This window comes from Nycticebus coucang, chromosome 9 (assembly GCF_027406575.1).
Source record: "Nycticebus coucang isolate mNycCou1 chromosome 9, mNycCou1.pri, whole genome shotgun sequence".
Lineage (NCBI taxonomy): Eukaryota > Metazoa > Chordata > Mammalia > Primates > Lorisidae > Nycticebus > Nycticebus coucang.
Window position 1 is genome coordinate 41,219,808 of NC_069788.1, and position 23,361 is coordinate 41,243,168.

At 39.9% G+C, this 23,361-nt stretch overlaps 1 protein-coding gene and 1 pseudogene across 2 annotated transcripts in view; one reads left to right on the forward strand and one right to left on the reverse strand.

Moving 5' to 3' along the window:
* Positions 1-23,361, forward strand: part of BTBD9 (BTB domain containing 9) — a 478,407-nt gene that overhangs the window by 349,695 nt on the left and 105,351 nt on the right. For both annotated transcript variants that reach the window (XM_053603528.1, XM_053603529.1), the window contains one exon: positions 1,609-1,798. In XM_053603528.1, coding sequence (XP_053459503.1) covers positions 1,609-1,798 — 190 coding nt within the window. The remainder of the gene's footprint in view (positions 1-1,608; positions 1,799-23,361) is intronic.
* On the reverse strand, positions 16,253-16,696 carry LOC128593777 (40S ribosomal protein S15-like; annotated as a pseudogene).

A 23,361-nucleotide genomic window follows, 5' to 3' on the forward strand; every position in this document is an offset into this window, starting at 1 on the left:
CTTGGGTCTTCCTTTAAGAAACTCTTATCCAGAAACACAAGAAGACACTTTTGTTTTTAGTAGCAAAGAAAAAAATGGTAGTGATCTAAATGTCCCTCCACAAGAGACTACGCATATCTAATGAGAAATTGTCTCTTTCTTTTCCAATCCACTTTTAAATTATCTAAACTATAAATCTTGAATGTAAGTGCAATAGCTAGGGTTAATTGTAGATTTTGGATAAATAACTTAAATGTCTGATGAAAATTATAGATTTTGGCTTTTAATACTTAGAAGAGGTTCCAGGGGTCGTAAAAGACCCTTACTTTATATCATTCTGTTTTCAGTGTTTAGAGACTCTACGTTATAGTGGACAGCCATGATTTTGGACTTGACCTTTGTAAGTGGGCAGGTTAATGTGGACTTGAAGTATAGAGACTCAGAATATAAGATACAACAGTTCATGAATGAAGGAAAGAGTTTATGTATTGCATACACAATGGTAAACACATCAAAGAAAAGAATCATGGCTGAGGACAACTGTATATTTTAAAAAAGGATCGTTACCATGTTCTGGATTACTTTCCAGTTTTATGAATTCTAAAATTCTGAATTTATCATTTTTCTTTAAACAAATTTCCAAAAGAATAGATGTAATGAATATCTACAGCTTAAAGACTAATAAAATGAATGCCTATGTACTTGTCTTCTAGCTTCAGAAACAGAATAAGACCACTATTCTTGGAAATGCAATAAATTATTTTTAGACCTTTTGGTGTGGGGAGTTGGGGGGAGTCCTTAAAGATTTTACTCTCTTGCAAAACTATCTTCAGTTTTGTGTAATAATTTCCCAGATTTCCTTTTTAGTTTTACATTTGTATATATGACCCTAAACATAGTTTTTAAAAACTTTGTGTAAATGAACCCAACACTCTGATTTTTTGTGCCTTGCTGTTTGTACTTAACATTATGTTGTTAAAATAGCTCTAATTCATTAATCTCAATTACTGTATAGTTTCTCATTTTAATAACAGTCTACAATGTATTTATCCAATCTTATGGGTTATCATGTTTCTTTGTAATAAACTATATTAAGGCTAATTGCTAATGTGCTTTGGTTTGTTTTAACCTTAGGTTCAAAAAAAATTTTTTTAAGCTATTTGGTATGGAAAATTTATTCATATTTTAAGATTATCAAGAAGTTCTAATCTTCCCCCCCCCTCCTCATTTTTTGAGACAGAGTCTCACTCTGTTACTCTGGGTAGGATGCCATGGCATCATAGTTCACAATAACCTCAAACTCTTGAGCTTGAGCAATCCTCTTGCCTCAGCTTCCTGAGTAGCTGGGACTACAGGCGTGCACCACTATGTCCCACTAGTTTTTGTATTTTTAGAAGAGATGGGGTCTCACTCTTGCTTAGGCTGGTCTCAAACTCCTGAGCTCATGCAATCTATCTACATGGACCTCCCAGAGTGCTAGGATGATAGGAGTGAGCCACCACACCCAGTCCTAATTTCCCTTTTATCACTGATTTGAGATAGCAATTAATTAATTTTGATCTGAGTGTAATACTGAGATTTACTCGGCTTCTCTTATCCTCATGCCAAATCTTGTGTTTGGATTTACAGTTCCCACAGAGAATGTTGCAACAATTGCTGATTGTGCCAGTGTGATTGAAGGAGTCAGTCGGAGCCGAAATGCCTTGCTGAATGGGGACACTAAGAATTATGATTGGGATTCTGGCTACACATGTCACCAGCTAGGAAGTGGTGCCATTATGGTTCAGTTGGCACAGCCATACATGATTGGATCAATACGGTAAGAAGATTCCTTCTTACTCACTAGTTTTAAAAAGGAAGATACACATACAAATTCTTATTTTGGTGAATTAATGATCCCAAATAACTCTGATGATCCCAGTAACTCTGTTCTTTACTTTAAATGTTGAAAAAACATTGGAATTGTAGAAAGAGGAGATGACAGTGAGATGTAGGGTGCTTGTTTGGGTTTTCTGGTGGGGAGGAATACCAAAATTAGACTCATGGAGGAACTTGATCAGAGGCCTCTCTCTGTGGATGGCAAACCTCCATCTCAAGTCTTATTTTGTCTTGGTTAGAGACATGTATAGGATAATGCCAAGAGATGTTATATAGAATGAAAAATCATTTTTAAGCTTTATTGATGACTTTATACATGAACCAAACATCTGGATATGAGATCTGGTTCTAAAAGATCTTAGTGATCTTTGTGCCTGGGTTTTTCGTTGTTGTTCATTCCTTTTTGTTTGTTTGTTTGTTTTATTTTATTTTTATTGTTGGGGAGTCATTGAGGGTACAAGGTATGTCACACACTGAGACCCCACCCTCTTCCTCCTTCTCTCTCTCTCTGCTCTCACCTTTCCCTCCACCCCCACCATGTCATTAATTGTCCTTATATCAAAATTGAATACATAGGATTCATGCTTCTCCATTCTTGTGATGCTTTACTAAGAATAATGTGTTCCACTTCCATCCAGGTTAGTACAAATGCTGTAAAGTCTCCATTTTTTTTGAATGGCTGAATAGTGTTCCATGGTATACATGTACCACAGCTTATTAATCCATTCCTAGGTCAGGGGACATTTAGGCTATTTCTACATTTTGGTGATTATAAATTGAGCTGCAATAAACAGTCTAGTGCAAGTGTCCTTATGATAAAAGGTTTTTTTTTTCCTTCTGGATAGATGCCCAGTAATGGGATTGCAGGATCAAACGGGAGGTCTAGCTTGAGAGCTTTGAGATTTCTCCATACTTCCTTACAAAAAGGTTGTACTAGTTTACAGTCCCACTAGCAGTTTCTTTCTCTCCACATCCACACTAGCATGTGCAGTTCTGAGATTTTGTGATGTGGGCCATTCTCGCTGGAGTTAGATGGTATCTCAGGGTGGTTTTCATCTGCATTTCTCTAATAATTAAGAATGATGAGCATTTTTTCGTATGTTTGCTAGCCATTCATCTGTCTTCTTGAGAGAAGGTTCTGTTCATCTCTCTTCTCCATTGATACATGGGATTGTTGACTTTTTTCATGTGGATTAATTTGAGTTCTCTATAGATCCTAGTTATTAAACTTTTGTCTGATTCAAAATAGGTTGTTTTAAGAAAGGAACTTTAACTTTGCTTGATTTATAGGAATATATAATTTTTAAACATGAGACTGGTAATGTCCCCAAGAGAGTATACATTCATGCATGGCTTAATGAGGGATATGTTCTGAGACATGCATAGGTAGGCAATTTCATCATTGCGTGAACCTAGCTGATACAGCCTCATACACACCTAGGGTTCATGGTATAGTCTGTTGCTCCTGGGCTACAAATCTGTACAGTGTATGACTGTATTGAATATTGTAAACACTTGTAACATTATTTGTATATCTAAACATAGAAAGTATCCAGTAAAAATAAGTATAAATGATAAAAAATGGTACACTGTATAGGGTACATAAATGCAGCTTGGAGGACTAGAAGTCGTTCTGCGTAAGTCAGGGAGTGGTGAGTAAACGGAAAGGCCTTTAAAAACACCACACTTGGGCTACACCATAATTTTTTTTAAATAAAGTAATTGTTCTATGGTATGATGACATCACCAGGCTATGGGAATTTTGCAACTCTGTTATACTCTCACGGGATCACCATTATGACTGAAACATCATTATATGGCAGGTGACTGTACTTTTAGTTCAAGAGGCTATCTGCATCTTTCCTTTTCTTTTTTTCAACATTCTAAGACCTTTGAAATGCTAATGTGAAAATGTAAAATAAATGTAACGTTTTTACATATATATGTATACACACACACACACATATTTCTATCTTGGCTGCCTGAGGTAGAGGTGTTGACAGGATATGACTGTCTTGCACCTATCATGATGCTGTCTCACATTTGTTTTGTTGTTTCCTGTTTCCATTTTAAAGTCACCATGTATAAAGAAAGAAATACAAAAAATAAGGTCTAGCAAAGGTTTGTTCATGTTTAGGCTAATGACCAGAGAGATCCCTGTGGCACCCTGAGGAATTGATGCTGGATTTCCTGGAGAATTCAGCCTATGGGTTTCTTCATTTAAATTGTGACCTCTTTTTATAAAGTGCCACAGGCTGAGTACAGTGGGCAACAAATCACAGATGGAGAAACCTTTAGTTCTCACAAGACAACTCACTTTGTGCTTAGGAAGGGGAGAGAGACAAATCACATCTATCTGGACAAGGCACTAGTACAAACAAACTTCCATCAAATAGCAAACAACACTCCTTCTTTTTCTCAGCTGTATCCATTAACTAGACACTCATAAACCATCTATTAATAACCTATTCTAGAATTTTTGTCATCTATGATTTAAAAGAAATTGATTTTCTGTATATTTCACGTAACAATCTATCCCTTTTCACTTTAAAAATCTGGAAAACAGTTTTCCTTCTTTTGTCTTCTGGCACTCCTTATAGTCTTCACAATTTCTTGAAGATTACCAATCGTGTCTCTAAGATTACATCTACAATTTCTTTCAGCAGGCTTGGGGTATAACTCATCTGAGTCAGGAGACTTGAAATAATTTAAATTGACTAGATACTCTCTTTTTCTTCATCTATTTGTAACTTCAATTTTCTCTTTATTATGTTTGTTCTGCCATTTCTAATTTGAAGACCAGTCCTCTTGCCGATTGAAGCAAAGAGGCAGCTTAGTAGCTTGGCCTACTGTCTTTTAATGTTCTCTGTATTCCATTTGCTTACCTGGTACCCTGGGCCTCCCTTTCCATCCCACCATCTAACAAACAGTGTTCTGTGCACATCACCAACCAAGACATCTGAAACGGAATTCCATTGTCCTCCTGCTCCCTGCTCAAATCATCTCATTCATTGGCACCACTCATCTATCTAGTGCCTGAGCCAACAACATGGGGATCTTCCTGAATTCCTTTCTTTCCTTCACCTTCCACCTCTGCCTCCTAAACGTCCCACAGCCCTTCCCCCGTTTTCCATTCCAGTGCCATGACCGTAGTTGCACTTTAATAGTTTCACTTCTGTACCTGATCTTCAGACTTCCATTACACTCCCCTTCCCCACCCACAACCATCCCTCACACTGCTGTTACACCCCACCCTGAAGCCATTCATGACTACTGTTTCCCTTCAGGAGAAAGTTCAGACTGAGGCATTTAAGAACCTTCTGGTTTAGCTCTTTGGAGTCTTGTGTCTTTTGTGTCCACCCCTCCAGGGCCACCCAACCCTATACTACTCAGCACTTTCTCACAACCTGTCCAGCTGTTAGAGATTTGCATGTGGGTCCCCTCTTACACCCAGGCCTTCAAAGTTTTGAACATGCTGTTCTCATTGTTTATAGCTCTGCCTACCTTCTCACTACCTCCATTCTTACCTTGCTCTTTCTTATTTCCCCTTTAAGACTCCACTCCTTTGGGAATACTTCTCTAACCTTCTATCATCTCCTGGACTTATCAAGACATCCCTCTTCAATGATCAATTACATTTGCATGTAATTCCTATGGGAGCATTTGTATTATAATTGTTAACTTGGTGCCTCCCCAACCTTACCTGAAGTATAGAGCCTGTAGCAACTCAGAATCAGCTTCCCTTGACAGATCAAATGTGCCAATGAAGTAGTCTGTCAAGATAGGAGGGGAAATTAGGGGACAGTAAGAAATCCAGAAGTTTAGATCCAGCAAGGACCTGTGAGGTTGTTGCCAGGGTGACAACTCAGAGAGAGACAAACAGGCTCCTCATGTGGCAAGGCCACTGTGGCCTTCTGGCTCTACCCAACAAATGAGAGATGTTGAATCTGACTCCAGAACAGAGTGTCACTGGGGCTTAAAGCAAGAGAGAATAGTGCCCATTTGGTTTTCTTTAAATATGGAATGAAAATGATTCCCCCAAACAATTTGTATTTTCCTAACTCAGGCGGGGGTGGTGGGTGTGGAGAATGAGAGCGTGAATACAGCTAAAGACAGAATTGTATAACTCAGCACAGTATGAAGCCTCTAACTTCCTAAGCCCAGCTATTGTTTTTTCAGTAAGAAAATCCATGCAATTGAAGCCCTGTATAACTGGCTGACTGTTCAAAGAGACACGTCTCTGTGAAACTAACATTATGTTGTCAGGAACTGCATTTGCCTCTTCTGTGACATTATTAAGAGGAAAGGGAGAGAGATTTCTTAGCCACCAATGCCCGTGAATGATGCTGGATATCTTGCTAGGCTGCAGTTAGCAGCAGCTGATTTGCCAGATAGACATTTATTGATGGGAAACTAGATCAGTGGCACTTCTTCATGGGGATGGGTAATTGACCAATGATGGGTTGATTAGTCAGTGACATTTGACCCACGACTTCTATTGCTTGTGATGACTGAGTTGTTTTCCTAGTCACTGTGTCTAAGGAAGCCTAGCGATTCAGCATCAACACCTACAGGGAGGGTATTATGGAGCAGAGTGACTAACACTTCCCCCATCTAGGAGAGAGATCTGGAAATCCTGGCAACTCTTGCTGTGTCTGAGGTGGGGCCTAGTCTTGCAGTATACTAGCTTTAAAATTTAGGTTTCTTCACACTTGGTAAAGGCCTCAAACATGAATTATCTTAATCATTGCATTCTTTTTTCCTAAGAGAGGACATAATTATTTTGTGACTAAGTATTTCTTTTGCTTGGCTGTTTTCATTCACAGAAACCATTTCTTCCTTTCCTGAGAGTTTACCCTGTAGCTAGGCAGGCAAGCAGAGCCATCTTTCTTGACAGAAGAAAATGCTTGGACCTAATAGTGAGAGCCTAACCCTCCTAGGGAGTCAGGTACCAATACCCCATGGTATCCTGGAGAGGGTGAACCTGAAACATGATCTCTGACCATCTCTCTATCCCCTTATTTTCTTTCATTCATTCAACAAAATTTACTAAACCCTTTACTGTGTGTCAGGCATTATTTAGTATAGGCACCAGGGGGTTGGCATTCAATGAATAAACATTGGTGCTCTCATGGAACTAGCATTCTAGTGGGGACAGGGGAGAAAACAGTAAACAAACACTATCGATAGTATATCAGACATTGAGACATGCCATGGGAAGATCAGGAGAGAGACACATGGGTGGAGACACAGTACAGTTTTAGAGTGGGTGGTTAGGAGAGGCTGCACTGTGAAGGGTGATGCCTGAGTAGAGCCCGAAGAATGGCAAGAGCAGGCCATCTGTGGATCCAGGGCAGGAGCATCACAGGCAGAGTAGCAAGACCCTGGAGCAGGAGCAGCTAGGAGGCCAGTGTGGATGGAGAAAGGGAGGCAGAGGAGAGCAGGAAACAAGGTGAGGAGGTACCTTTGAGAGGTGACGGGCCTGAGATGTATTGCTGCCATCTCTCTATTCAACACCAACTACCAAACCCATCCAAGTGCTTCATCAGCACCGTTAATGGAGAGGAAGGACAGGGCTGGAGGAGGCTTTCAGACCTTTAGAAGACGCCTTTTCTGCTCCTGACCTGCCTTGACCCAACCAGCTCCTGGAGAAGAAACTGCAGGAAGAATCCTAGTTCTTACCACTTAATAGGAACCTCACTCCCCCATCTTCTGCATTTCTTTCTCTTTCCCCTGGCAGCATAACTGGGAAATAAAGGAGTTTGTCCTTGTTGTTGCTAGCTTTATAGGCATAGCAAAAGTTACTCGTTTTACTTTGGAAAAAAAGGAGAGAGATTACCTGGAATGTGTCTTAAAAGTGGATAATTGAGTAGTAATTATATCATTTTCATGCCATTTTTTTATAAATCAACATTTAAAAAACAAAATCTTCAGAGGCCTGACCCCCTAAAAAGACCAGAGTAGAGGCTCAGTGCCTGTAGCTCAGTGGCTAGGGTGCCAGCCACATACACCGAGCCTGGTGAGTTCGAACCCAGCCCCGGCCTGCCAAACAATAATAACAACTACAACAAAAAATAGCCTGGCATTGTGGTGGGTGCCAGTTACTGGGAGGCACCAGCTAGCAGTCCTAGCTACTGGGAGGCTGAGGCAAGAGAATCAGTTAAGTCCAAGAGTTTGAGGTTGCTATGGGCTATGACGCCATGGTACTCTATTGATAGTGACATAGTGAGACTCAAAACAACCAGAGTAGAGTCGTAATAACTAACCAAATCTACCTAAATGTCTTATTAGTTTATAGTTCATTTGTCACCCTAGTTTAAGACATTATTGGCTGGATACAGTAGCTCAGGTCTGTAATCATAGCACTTTAGGAGGCCTAGGCAGGAGGACTGCTTAAAGCTAGGAGTTCAAAATCAGCCTGATTAACATAGCAAGACTCCATCTCTTTCCAAAATGAAAAAATTAGTTCTGGTTACTTGGAAGGATGACCAGGGAGGATCCCTTGAGCCCAAGAGTTTGAGGGTGCGGTGAGTTATGATCACACCATTGTACTCCATCTACCGTAGATGACAGAGCAAGACCCTGTCTCCAAAAATAAATTATCTTTCTACTTGCTAATCATGATATGCTTTTTAGTGTTTTCAGGCTATTATAAGAAATCAATTATACTATGAATGAAATACACCTATCGCCCAGTCTTTTTCAGCTAATAAATGCTAGCACTTTGTTAAAACCCTTATTATGATAGTCAATTAAGTTAACAATTTTTAAATTGTCTTGGAAATGATGGTTTTGTAATTGGTATGGCAATAGTATAAGTACAATACCCATAATGCTTTAAGTAACAAACCTAATTGTAAGTAAGTAGGCTGTCTAGAGATGAGACAATACAAACAGATGTAATGTAGCTAAGTAAACCTGTTATCTTTCTGGGTGTTGTAGTAAGGAGTCAATGACACAAAAATATTTTGAGTTCCTCTGTTGGAAAATGTTACATAAATGCAATATGTCAGGACAAAATGGGTCTAGCCCAAAGTATGTTTTTGATGGGTATTCATAATTTCTTTAGTCTGTGGAGATGAAGTTCTTTTTATTTTCCAGTAGGAAAAAATAATTTTACCATGTACAAAAGTTAATCTGGCAGAAAAGGTCTGATTCTTTAATCAGTTTGTCTTGCAGTTATAAAAAATAGATTTAAAGAAGCAATAGCAAGTTGATCCCTAAAAAAAAGAACTACATATGCCACTGTAGGCCTTATTTATCTGTCATTTTTTTTCTCTGTTTGTGAACTGTTAAGCCCATGGCAGCTTCAAATGCCCTCTGAATATTGTGTGGCTACAACCAACGTTAGACTATCCATTCAGTTCACAAATTACCAAGACCTCTTTTTGACTGTATTTTTTCTTCTCCCTATTGTTTGCCACCCTGCTGAACTACTGCTCATTCACTTCCCTCCCAAAGGATAGGCGCAGAAAGAAAAAGGAGAGGAATCACAAAATTTTCAGGTTTTTTTCCTGTTCAGTAGTTCCAAATGAAGGCTAGCTCAGTTAGGGTGGGGAGAGGAATTGAAGCCAATGACTCAAATAAAGTTCTGTAATTATTTTGAGTATTTTCTCCATCTGTGCTGCCCTCAACGTCTAGTAGGACCACAGATAATCTCAAACTGAAGATAGTGATTTTTTACTGTTGTGACGGACTTGAGTCTTTGCAGCGGTTTCCCAGTGCCTAGTGTGGTTCTCTGTTCTGTGAATACTCAATAAACACTCATTGACTGAACTGACAATGTAGTATGCTAGTGCATACTACAGATAGAAAGGAAGTTCTATCTGTCAACTAAATGAGACATCATTTTGCTCAGTGTATCTGATCTAAGTGTATGTGAGGAAACTGCTAAAGATCTGGGATCTCTAGCAAATGACTAGAATTAAGCTCTGGAGGTAGACCCTGACATTAACACAGGAAAGGTGCTCGCCTCACTTGTTCCATGCCACTCCCATTTCATTCTGTCTGAAGGCTGCACAGGCAAGCAGTCCATCTGTTTTCTTTAAGACATCCTTCTTTTTGCAACCAGAGAGCTAGAAATTTCCTTTTCATATGCTGAAGAATACAACAAACATCTCAATGTATGTCTTTTCTGGCCTGGATTAAGATTGCCTGTAATTCTAGTTGAAATTGAAAAGATACTTTATGAAATTTGCTTCATTTCAGTCATGCAAAGTGTCATCTGTCACAACCCTGAATCAAGGAATTCTCCCTTGTTTCACTCATCCATGATTTATTACTAAGTGTTGTTTCTTTCTAAGCTTATCTGCATCGCACTAAAGTCTTCTCTTATTACCCTCAAACTAAAAGGTCTGGTTCTCAGAAAAATCACAGAATAAAGAATTATATTTGTGGTTCCCAGCAGATGCTGGAGTCTGAACTGTGTGAATGCTTAGGAGGCCAGAAATCCTAGAACCTGGAAACAGCAGAGTTTGGGAGCATGATAAGTATGCCTCAACCATTTCATCCTAGGGGTATTTTAAGACCAGAAAGTATTGCTATGGCAACTAAGTTGTATGTTAAAAATATAGGAGGGGCACTAGAATTCAGATGTTCTTTGGAAAGGTTACCCCCCCTCCCCCAAGTGTATGTGTGTGAGAGAGAGAGACACAGAGAGAAAAGATTTAACCTCACGTGCCAACCACTTATCTGCCTTGAGTGACTGGAGAATTTGACAACCAGTCATCATAAAATATAGCTGAATACGTGAAAAAAGGAACGTTTTGTTTTTCGTTTTCAAAGATTAACCCATCAAAAAGACATTTTTTTTTTTTTTTGTAGAGACAGAGTCTCACTGTACCACCCTTGGTAGAGTGCCGTGGCCTCACACAGCTCACAGCAACCTCCAACTCTTGGGCTTAAGCGATTCTCTTGCCTCAGCCTCCCGAGTAGCTGGGACTACAAAAAGACATTTTTACAGAGGATTGAGTCCCATTTGACTCACAAACCTATGTTTAGTAAGTACCCAGAGTTGTTAAGATCCCTCTAAATAAAAACAAATACTTCACCAATAGTGACTTAAGCAATCCCTTTAAAAACCAGAATCATTCACCTTGGAGCATTAAATGAATGAAAAGCATCAACCTCCTCCTTCTTTGGTTTTACTTTGACAGATGTTTTATGCATTGCTACCCCAGGATAGGCTATACAGAGTCACAGAAATGTGGCTATTCTCATGAGGCCCAAGAGGATAGGACTTTCAGCAAATTGAAATTCCTACAAATTTAATACATCAAATTGCTTTAATATATCTTCTAAGAATTAAGTGAATAAAGCTATTCTGAAAACTGATGAAGGGTCACAGTTATTTAAGGTTAATCCTTGAATTAATTCAAAGTAGTTATCTAGCTTTTAACATGTCCATATTCCCCCAGGTACCCTTAAATTGGAGATTTTTTCCCCAGGAGCCCAATTTTCCCACTTGTTAAGATGTGTTGGTGCATCTTGGTAGCACCTGATGTCAATGTATTTCTCTTTCTTTCTTTCTTTCTTTTTAAGTTTAGCCCTTTGTAAATTGGTAACCACAGAGGCACTTGAGCAAAACATTCTCATACATCTAGTTAAGAATGAGCAGAAGCACTGAGATCAGGAAAACCATTCCACCTATTTCTGAATCTTGTTCCTAGGAAAAATGGTTATAATGGTGGTTGCCAGTTGGTGTCCCTCAATGACTTCTTTCAGTAACTTTTCTGGACACTCAGGGGCTTAGTTCTAGCTGAGGAATCTTTTTAAAAATTTTTCTGCAGTGTTGCCTTTTTCAGCAGTGTATCAGATTCACTATAGGGGGTATTGGTTACATAGATAAATGCAGAGCATGCTTTTACTTCTCCCTGGATTTTCTTTTCTTGCTGCTCTTAAAACCAGCAGTAAGGATCCTCTTTAGGATCCTCTTTCTTCCTGTTACCTTATGATGCCTGACGCCATGTCCCTCAATGATTATGACATTACCAGCTTTGCCACCTTATTCTTTTCCTGTAACTGAACACCAGCCAAGACTATTGAGACTTTCTGTACAGTTTAATGTTTAGAAATGGCTAATGGCTTTTTAAGCCCCATGTCTTACTATAGTTCTGGAGATTTATCTGCTTTCACTGTCTTCATTATGAAATGAAGAAACAAAAGTATGGTTTAAATTTTTTTGTCTTCCTCTCCATCATGAGTTTAGTGAGACACAACCAGTGCTAAAACTGCAGCTCCAGTGATTCTAATTTGTTGCATGATCCTACCAAACCTCTTATGACCTTTTTAAAAAGAAAATGAGAGAAGGCATCATTCTCTCTGGATCAAGCATCTTCTGGTTCAACCATCCTTGTTTTCTAAAAGGTGTAAATCCCTGAAACTTACATGAAATGTTGCACCTAAAGCTTGACAACATTTTTTTTTATCATTCTTCTTCCAAATCATTCCCAGAACATTTGTTATTATTACTAACCCTCATTTACTCCAAAGGAGCTTACATTTGGGCTGCATTTGGCTGCAAATTACAGGAAATCTCATTGAGAAAGACTTTTAGAATTTTTTTTAGTTTTATTTGTGTTTTGTTTATTTTAGTCTTACATAACAAAAATTCCACAGGGAGGTGTCTGCCAGTATTGGTTCTGCACTTCTGTGAGCTTTGCAGTTTTCTACTAGGTCCTTTGCACATGTGTTTTTGCCCCAGAGAAGCAAGACAGCTGCTACAGCTTTAACTACCATGTCCATGTAGGAGGACAAAATGGTAAAAGGGTAAAGAGCCCTAGTAGCCAAGTCTGTCCCTTTTTATTAGGAAAAGCCAAAGCTTTATTTGAAGCCTACCCAACCAACTTCCACTTAGGATTATTAGGTAGAATTGTGTTGCACCATCAGCCTAGTGAGGCTGGTTAAGAAACAGAGGGTCAAGGTTAGGGGCTTATCCAGCCAGCAGCTCTGCCAGAGTCCTATTTCTGGTTGACATTTTCCATCTGCTTTAGAGTTTTCTTTTATTTGCTTTTTTTGGTTTTTGTTATTGTTGTTGTTTTTAATTTCAAATTAATATGAGGGTACACATTTTTAGGTTATATTGTTTTCACTTCCAAGGTAGTTTAATTTGTAGTTCAGCCCTCACCCAGGGGCGTGCTGAACACCCTCACATGGTGCACATTAAGTGAGATCCCACCAATTGCCCTCCCTCCTCCTCTCTCCACTTCTCTCCCTTCCTCCTTGCTGGACTATATTTGTGTTTTCTTGTTCATGTGGGTGTGTAATTGTTTATATATTGGTTTCATATTAGTATCTTGTACATTGGATATTTGCTTTTCCATTCTTGAGATACTTTACTAAGAAGAATATGTTTCAACTGCATCCAGGAAAACACAAAAGATGTAAAGTGCCTGTGGCTTAGTGAGTAGAGCACCAGCCCCATGTATCAAGGGTGGTAGGTTCAAACTGCAACAAAAAATTAACCGGGCATTGTGGCGGGCCCTTGTAGTCCCACCTACTTGGGAGGCTGAGGCAAGAGAATTGCCTAAGCCCAAGTGCTGGAGGTTGCTGTGAGCTGTGATGCCATGGCACTCTATCAGGGGCGATAAAGTGAGACTCTTGTCTCTAAAAAAAAAGATATAAAGTTTCCATCTTTTCTTATGGCTGAATAGTACTCCATGGCATACATATGCCACAGTTTGTTAATCCATTCATGGGTTTTTGGGCATTAGGGTTGCTTCCATATCTTAGCAATTGTGAATTGAGCTGAAATAAACATTCTGGTGCAAATGTCTTTGTGGTAAAATGATTTATGTTCTTCTGGGTAGATACCTAGTAATGGAATTATAGGGTCAAATGGAAAGTTGACTTGTAGTTCTTTGAGAATTCTCCATACTTCTTTCCATTGAGATTGTATTAGTTTGCAATCCCACCGGCAATGTAGGAGTGTTCCCTTCTCTTCACATCCATGTCAGAATCTGTAAATTTATGACTTTGTGATGTGGGCCGATCTCACTGGAGCTAGGTGATATCTCAGAGTGGTTTTGATTTGCATTTCTCTGATGATTAAAGACAGTGAGCAGAAACTAGACTCAAATCTTTCACCATTAACAAAGATTGACTGTCACTGGATAAAAGATTTAAACTTAAGACATGAAACTATAAAGATTCTTAGAGAGAGTGCAGGAGAAACACTTGAAGAAATTGGCTTGAAGAAATTGACGCAACACCAAAAATACATTACTGGAATCTGATCAGACTAAAAAGCTTCTGCACAGCCAAGAACACAGTAAGTAAAGCAAGCAGACAGCCCTCAGAATGGGAGAGGATATTTGCAGGTTATGCCTCTGACAAAGGTTTGATAACCAGAATCCACAGAGAACTCAAACTTACTAATAAGAAAAGAACAAGTAATCCCATTTCATTGTGGGCAAGAGACTTGAACAGAAGTTTCTCTGAAGAAGACAGGCGCATGGCTTATAGACACATGAAAAATGCTCATCATCTTTAATCATATCAGAGAAACCATTTTGAGATATCATCTAACTCCAGTAAGAGTGGCTTACATAACAAAATCCCAAAACTACAGATGTTGGCGTCGATGTGGAGAAAAGGGAACACTTCTGCACTGCTGGTGGGAGTGCAAGCTAATACGTCCCTTTTAGAAAGAATTATGGAGAATACTCATGGATCTAAACCGTTTGATCCTGTAATTCCTCTACTAGGTGTATATCCAAAAGACCAAAAATCACTTTATAACAAAGATATTTGCATCAGATTGTTCATTGCAGCTTAATTCATAATAGCCAAGTCATGGAAGAAACCCAACTACCTATCAACCCATGAATGTATTAATAAATTGTGGTCTATGTATATCATAGAATATTAAGCAGCCTTAAAAAAGATGGAGACTTTACCTCTTTTACATTTACATGGATGGAGCGGGATCATATTCTACTTAGTGAAGTATCTCAAGAATGGAAGAAAAAGTATCCAATGTACTCTGTACCATTATGAAACCAATTTACAATCACTCACACTTTACAATCACTCACACTATGAAGAATATATCACAACTATTCATCCCCAGGAGTGAGGAGGTGGGTATGGGAGGGGAGAGGGGAGGTCAAATGGAGGGAGGGCGAATGGTGGGATCACACCTCTGGTGCATAATGCAAGGGTACATGTCAGATTTATTAAGCATAGAGTATAAATGTCTTAACACAATACTTAAGTAAATGAGATGAGGTATATATTAACTAGTGCAATGTAGGTGTTCCTAATTCTATATGAAATCAGCACATTGTACCACATAAATGTATTAATGTATACATGATCTATATGTATATGATTTAATAAAAAAAAAAAGACAATGAGCATAATCTTTTCCAAAAGAGAGAAAGAAGGATTCTTTCCCAACACGTTCTGCAAAGCAAATGTTACCCTGATTCCAAAACCAGGAAAGGACTCAACAAAAAAGAAAACTATAGGCCAATATGACTAATGAATAACAATGCAAAAATATTCAATAAGGTCTTAGTAAGCAGAATACAGCAAAACATTAAAAAAGTTGTATATCATGATCAAGTAGGTTTTATCCCAGGGATGCAAGATTGGTTCAATATACGTAACTCCATAAATATAATTCACCACATAAATAAAATCTAAAACAAAGACCATATGATTCTCTCAATTGATGCAGAGAATCCAGATATCCATCATCCAGAATACAATATCCAGCATCCTTTCTTGATAAGAATACTTCAGAATATAGGCTTAGGTGAGACATTCCTTTTCATTTTATTTATTTATTTATTTATTTTGAGACAGAGTCTCACTTTGTCACCCTTAGTAGAGTACTGTAGCATCATAGCTCACAGTAACCCCAAACTCTTGGGCTCAACCAGTTCTCTTGCCTCAGCCTCCCCAGTAGCTGGGACTACAGGCACCCGCCACAACACCTAGCTAGTTTTAGAGATAAGGTCTCGCTCTGGCTGATGCTGGTCTCAAACCTGTGAGTTTAGGCAATCTACCCTTCTTGGCCTCCCAGAGTGCTAGGATTACAGGCGTGAGCCACCACTCCTGGCCCTAGACATTTGTTAAACTGATAGAAGCCATCGACAACAAACCCACAGCAGCATCATATTGAATGGAGTAAAACTGAAATCATTTCCACTCAGAACTAAAACTGGACAAGGTTGCCCACTGTCACCACTGCTATTCAACATAGTGCTGCAAGTCCTAGCCAGTGCAGTCAGGCAAGAGAAGGAGATCCAGGGTATTCAGTGGAGGTCTACACAGTTCTGATCTGGGGACACTGGAGGTTAAACTCTTGTTCTTTGCGGATGACATGATCTTATACCTGGAAAACCCCAGGGACTCAACTACAAAGCTGTTTTTTGACTAGAGAAGTGTGTCATTCTTGGTTGGACAGCTGCCTAAGTGGGATGAAGTGGGAGAAGTGGAAGGTCTCTATGTCAGGCCAGCCATGCTTCACAGGCTTATAGGTGACAGAGAACTCTCCTAGGTAGTGGCCGATCATCTCAAGCTTGATCCCCACCTGGCTGAAGGCCTTGCCATTGTAGATGCCCACCATGCTGCCCACCATTTCTGCCAGGATGATCATGTCTCCTAGGATGTGTCTTCACCACCTCGTGCTTCTCTGTGGGCAGCGCCTCCTTCTTGGCCTTACAGCAAGCCCTTCAGCAGCGAGTGCTGCTTTCCGCACAGGCCACAGTTTGACCCTGCTGCTGGTGGGCTCTGTACATCTGCAGGCCATATCCAGCACCTGGTCCAGTTCAACACCATGGTAGGTGAACTTGGGGAGGCCCACTTCTTCGTTTTGCTCTGCTTCTGCCATCTTGTCAGTTTCCAGGACTGCTTTAGAATTTTAGTAAATCTCTGTATTTCTTGTGTTCCAGGTTTTTTAAAAATAGCTTTATTGAGGGTGGCGCCTGTGGCTCAAAGGAATAGAGTGCTGGCCCCATATGCTCGAGATGGCAGGTTCAAACCCAGCCCCAGCCAAAAACTGAAAAAAAAAAAAGGGATAACAATAGCTTTATTGAAATATTCATTTGCCATACAGTTCACCTACTTAAACTGTATAAATCACTGGGGGCTTTTTTCCTATTTATTTTTAAAAATTTCCCTTGACCCCATAGCATCTAGTTGTATCTAACAGTAATACAATAATTATATTTTGTATTATATCTAGTTACTACACAATTATAATCCAAAATGGCAGGCATTGCTGATATTATTGTTTTATTTCTCATTCATGAAATTTACTTCTCGAAAAAAACTTTTTCTGTCACAAACATTTAATCTACTGGTTTTCTATAACTGGTCTCCTCTGCTTTACTAATGTAGTGAGAAGTCATTCACATAAAAAGTTTGAGAAGGCAGGGCAAGATCCTAAGTATTTTCTGATTGTTCAAAAGGAGAATAAATTGTATCTGGTGTGGTTTTACTATAGTTACATATACTGTATTTTATCATATTTGAATTCTTTTTAAAATTGTCAGTCCATATAGAATCTGTTAACCAGGAGTATTTGGTTAACCAAAGCATCTGTTACCTAACCAGGGTATAGAGAGTTGACTATTTTTGTATACATATTTTATCCTAATATCAGAAACTTCATTGCATACCCATGTTATTTTATAATGACAGATTAATTATGTCAAAAGTCTTACTAGAAATGACATTTTCAGTCTTTAAGATCTAGAGTTTAAGAAGTCATGTCCATCTAGTCAGGAATGAAATGATACATAAAAAAGACCTCTGACTTTCAAAGAGAGTATGGGCAGTGACTGTCCCATACTGCCTTCAGTGTTTCCCACTCGCAGACTTCTTGGGTGATGTGGAGGGGTGTTTGGTAGGACTATAGAGAGTGTCTCTGGCTTTGAGGACATTTGAAACACGGATAGTCAGTGGGAGGGTAGCAATACCATAATTTTGAATCTTAGAAGTTCATATACCCTCTGCTTTTCCTTTCGTTTCTTTGTGCCTTCTATATCCTCCTTTGTTCCTCCCTAAAATTGTGGTCATAAAGATGCTGATCGGATTGGTGAGTTTGTAGGACTCGAGACTGGGCCATGGTTAGTGAAATCACTACTTGTATCTCTCTCTTTTTTTTTTTTTTTAATTTGGGTTTGTTTGTTTGTTTGTTTTTTGAGACAGAGTCTCACTTTGTCATCCTCAGTAGAGTGCCATGGTGTCATAGCTCACAGCAACCCCAAACTCTTGGGCTCAAGTGATCCTCTTGCCTCAGCCTCCTAAGTAGCTGGCACTACAGTCACCAGCCACAAAGCCCACCTATTTCTAGAGACAGGGTCTTGCTCTCACTCAGGCTGGTCTCGAACTTGTGAGCTCGAACAATCCACACGCCTTGGCCCCCCTGAGAGCTGGGATTACAGGAGCAAGCCACTGTGCCCAGCCCTTACTACTCGTGTCTCTTGTCTCCCACAGGGGCCCAGGTGGCATAGGCCTGGGACACTACTGGTTAGGAGGCTTTGTTTTATTCCCTTATCCACAGTTTTGCTTTCTGTGGTTTTAGTTATTCATATTCAACCATGATGTAAAATATTTAATGGAAAATTCCAGACATAAATAATCCATAGTTTTAAATTATGCACCATTATGGGAAATGTGATGAACTTTTGTGCCTACCTGCTTCATTCCCCCTAGTACATGCATTATCCGTTTGTCCAGCATATCCACACTGTATGTGTTACCCATTCATTAGTCACTTAGTGGCCGTCTCAGTTACCAGATCAAAAAAGCATAGCATATGTGTATAGGGTTTTATACTATCCATGGTTTCAGGTATCCACAGGCAGTCTTAGGATATATATACCATGTATAAAAAGAATACTAGAATGTGTATGGGGTTGATCCATCCTTAAGTTACAGTGGTAAGAACCATGAATAAGTTTTGTGTGATGAAGAAGGGACAGGGAAGGCCTCCTAACTTGTTAGGTTGAAGCTATTCAGGATAATTAACTTGGGAATAGGGAATGTTCCGTGTTCTATGCTCTTTGTATTAGGGTTTGGGGCCAAAAGTTGCACTAACGGTAAAGTATCCCCTTGTTTCTCATTTGCTGGAACTTTCCTTAGTGTATACTTACTTTAAGAATCTTGGAGGAAAGGGTGGTTGGGGTGTCAGCTGATAGAGCTTGTTCCTCACTTAGTCCCTTAGACATGTTCCATTTAATTGGCTCCAAATGCCCAGTGGAAACCCTTGTCAATTCTTTTCCTGATATTTAGCCTTTCTGTATTCATTTCTTTTCTGAGGTTAAAAAATAATAAAGCACATATAATCAAGTACTATCTTTATGAGGAGGTTCATAGTAACCCTGTTGGAAATAGATAAAGCATTATCTATGGAGAATTGTTTGAGAATTGATGGTAATCAGATAAATAATATCTTTTTGATAACAGCCTTCTCAGTAAATAGGAAAATGGCTTTGTCATGAGTGTGTTCACTATAGTAAGATCTTAGCTATATATATTAGACTCAAAGACAAGTAGAAAATTCATGTCAGTTAGTTGGAACATGTTAAAGTCCATCCATTTAAAATTGGTTTCATTAACGATTCTAAATGAGTAGTTCAGTTAAAATGCCAATTACTATAAGGTTTTTATTGTTCTCTGGCTATAGACTGCCTGACCAGCTAGCTTATAAAATGCTTCTTATAATCACAATAGACAGAGCTAACATAGCATAAATCTGTACAAATCTATTTTCTCCTGGTGACCAGCAAATAACACTGTCTGCTTAATTGGTATAGTTTAGTCTACAATCTTGTCTTCCCCTATAACTGATGTGTTACTATTTTACTGATGTCATAATAATTGCCTTATCAATGACTAGATAACTGTGGGTTTTGGCATATTTTTTATTGGCATCCAAACATCTCTATAATTTCTTCACTCTAGGGGGCCAATTCACTGTCCCTCAGACCATTGGAAGGCCGGACTACAGTTTAAAAAAAACAAACTATGAACAAATTCCTATGCACAGTGCACATATCTTATTTTGAAGTAAAAAAACAAAACGGGAATAAATACAATCACACCGCCTCATGTGGCCCACGGGCCCCTGCTTTACCCTATTAATTCCATCCCCTTTAGTAGGGATCTGGAAGGTGGTAGCCAATGACCATCCTGTTTGCATGTCTTCAACTTGAGAATGTAGCTCCTAGGCATTTTATCACTTCAGGGAGTCAGAAGGGCTTGGAAATGGTTTCCATTTTTAACTGGAGCTGCTGCTGGTTTTTTGTTGTTGTTGTTTTTTTTTTTTAAGTCTAATTTTCTTTCTATTTTTTTTACTCTTAGGAAGAACACCAGAAATGTGGGGTGAAGGGCAAGGCAGGAATTGCCAGTTAAGTTTCAAAGTAACAAAGATGGGATGATGACTATAGCAGAATCTAAAAAATTCTGTGTGGAATTTGCTATGAAAATCTGTTCAAACATTCAATAGAGGAAAGAGAGTTTAGACATTTCTAGGCTAACCACAGCCTTAGTTTAAACTGTACCTTTATTTCTTACGTTGTTGCCATAACTCTTTACTACTCAATGAGAACAGCTTTAGTTTTCTGTCCTTTCCTGGTGTCAGCAGACTTTGAGACAGGTGGTAGATATTGTACACCTCTGCAGGGCTCTGTTGCAACTGTTCAACTCTGCTGAGGAGTCATGGCTGTGTTCTGATAAACCTTTACAAAAATAGGCATCCATAGGCTACGATTACAATACTTAATCTCTTCAGCTCCTTTACTCTGGTATCTCTGGCCCATATAGGTAAAAGTGAAGCATTAGAGAAATTCATTTGCCTCTTATGGTTTCAAAAACTGTGAATTATGTATAAGTCTGTTAATAAAAAATGTAAATATTGAAAATCAGCATTTGTTTGGAAACAAGAGACATGCCATGACCACTGAGTCTTTCCTACTGTGTTTTGTGAGAGAATGAGCCTACCCTTGTGGATTGCTACAAGGAGAGGCCTGAAGGAAATCCTGGCATGTAAGGCTCCAGCCCCCAACTTTGACCGTGGTAGAGCAGTTCTGTTTTTATCTGTTTTAGATAGTGACATTCTTCCAAGATGTTTTTGGGTTTTGTTTGTTTTGTTTTGTTTTGTTTGTTTGTTTCTGGTTTTCTAAGAGATCTGAAGTGATTTTACTTTTATTTCCTTAACTTTAAGCCAATCATGAGATTTCATGGTAATTTCTGGATGGAGGCGGGAGGAATTTAGTGTTAAGCATCTTCAAGGTGTGGCCCAGTTGGCCTGAGGAGGTCTAGGCAGGGTGGGTCTCTTTAGGGCAGCTGGAGGAGCACGGACTGCCCTGCCAGCAGGTGGGTGATGTTCCAAGAGTGTGACAGCTGGTATGCAATGTCCTCTGTGGCTTCCAGCTTGTGCAGCTCCATCAGGCCATCATCTGTAGTGGCCAGTGAGTTGGCAATCAGCTCAGCTATCTTGGAGTCACCCTCAGCAGACATGATGGCTGCCTTTTACTGCCATTCAGCCTTTTCCACCACAAACCTGGCTTTCTCTCTTCCTGCTGAGCTAATGTTTAGCTTCCACTGGTTCTGTGAACTTCCTGAAGGTCAGATGCATCAAGGAAATGTCATCTAGGATGAGCCCAAAGGTTGCTGCTCATTCGTAAGGTCATCACTCACCTACGTCCTGAGTGAGTAGTTCTCCAGCATCAGACGAGCCACCCCTGACTGGAGGAACTCCATAGTGCTGAATGGCAGCACATGCTCCTCACAGACCTCTCCAGTGCTGGTGAAGATGCAAGGAAGTGGGCTAGCAACAGGCCTGAGGATACAAGCGCGATATTGACATTCCGTCAATCTTTGCTACCAGCAATGGCTGGCATGTTATGTGGTCAAGAGTGGCAGTCAAAGGTTTCTGTATGCATGGGATGAGAAAGTGAGTTCCTTCCCTACCACAATGTCCTGCACTCCATAGGACAGAGGAATCAGTCAGGAATGACTCTGACAGGAATCAGTCAGAGATGACAGCTTACACATTATAGAAGGCAGAATTCACCACACCTCCTGCAATAACTAAGGCCAGGCCAAACTTGCTGATGGACTCCAGTGCCAGCCAACCATGGTTCCTTCTTTTGGACTCATTGACACCTGCTTCCACTCTGGCCTCCCCAGGAATTCCCTCCAAGATGTTGTTTGTTAAAAAGGGTCTGCTGCTAAAGAATATTTTTAAAATATCGATTTACAAATATTTTTACAATTAGTACAATGCCTTTTTATAATGGATACTTCATAAAAAGTACCAAAGGATTTCTCATATATCACTTGGTAATCAAAAGGAAAAAATAAAGTTAAAAAAAAATAAACCACAAATCTTCCAGATTAAAATCCATCTCCCTCTCTTCTCTTCCCATGGGTTGTAAATCTGAGAGAACGTGGTTTTAGAGCAAGCAGAGGCAGAGTTGGGACTCCTGTCTTCCACCTGCTACCACTGCTGCTCATTACACCACATTGCCTCAGAATGCCATGGTGCCGATCAGAGGCGTGGAGAGAGCCTCTGGAGCCCTTGTGGTCCTAATGGGTTGAGGTGGTTACTCAGCCTCACTGTTTTCTTCATTCCTGCTTATGTGCCCTCTTCTCTTGCTAGGAGCCCCCCAGCTATTCAGGTATAGACTGTGCTCACAATTAGAGCACTAGCTCCTTGGAGTTTACCTCAGGGATGTTTCCAGCCCCAAAAACATAACTGTTGATTTTCTGAACATTCTCATGTGTGACTCAGATGGGCTGCCTTAGTCAGGTCCTCTTTTATCCCTCAGCATAAAACTCAGTGTTGGCTTTTGGGGACTCAGTCACAGGGTGGGAGGATCCCAAGTAATCTGAGATCTCTCACCTCTTAGGCATGATTCCTTCCCTGGCTTGAGAAAGTTCCTAATCATCTCTGTCCACACCTTTCTTTCTTTCTTTCCTCCTTTCCTTTTTTTGGGGGGGTGGGGGTGGGAGGAGACAGAATCTCACTCGGTTGCCCTGGGTAGAACGCCATCATGTCACAACAACCTCAAACTCTTGGGTTCAAGTAATTCTCTCACCCCAGCCTCCCGAGTAGCTGGGACTACAGGTGCCCACCATGATACCCAGCTAGTTTTTCTATTTTTAGTAGAGTCAGGGTCTTGGTCTTGCTCAGGCTGGTCCACACCTTTCTGAATGTGAGTCAGGGCAGTGATACAGAGGAACCTGGGAGCGGGGGGGCAGGCAATGCATGCCTGTGCATTGGGTGCCTGCATGGTACCAGGACTGTGCTCTCTGGATGTCGGTGCAGGTTTTGTCAGCTAAAACTGGAAGAAAATTAAAAGATGGGATTATAGGGCATAGGGAAGAAAAAAGTTTGTTCTTCTTGATGAGGAAGGGTGAGCCCCCTGAACAAAAGAAACAGAGTTTAATTCTCAGAGTGCAGTATTCTAATGAAGCCTCATGCTGTGCTTGAATCAATGTTGCAAGGTCTAGCTGCAGCAGTGTCTTAGATAGATAGGAGTG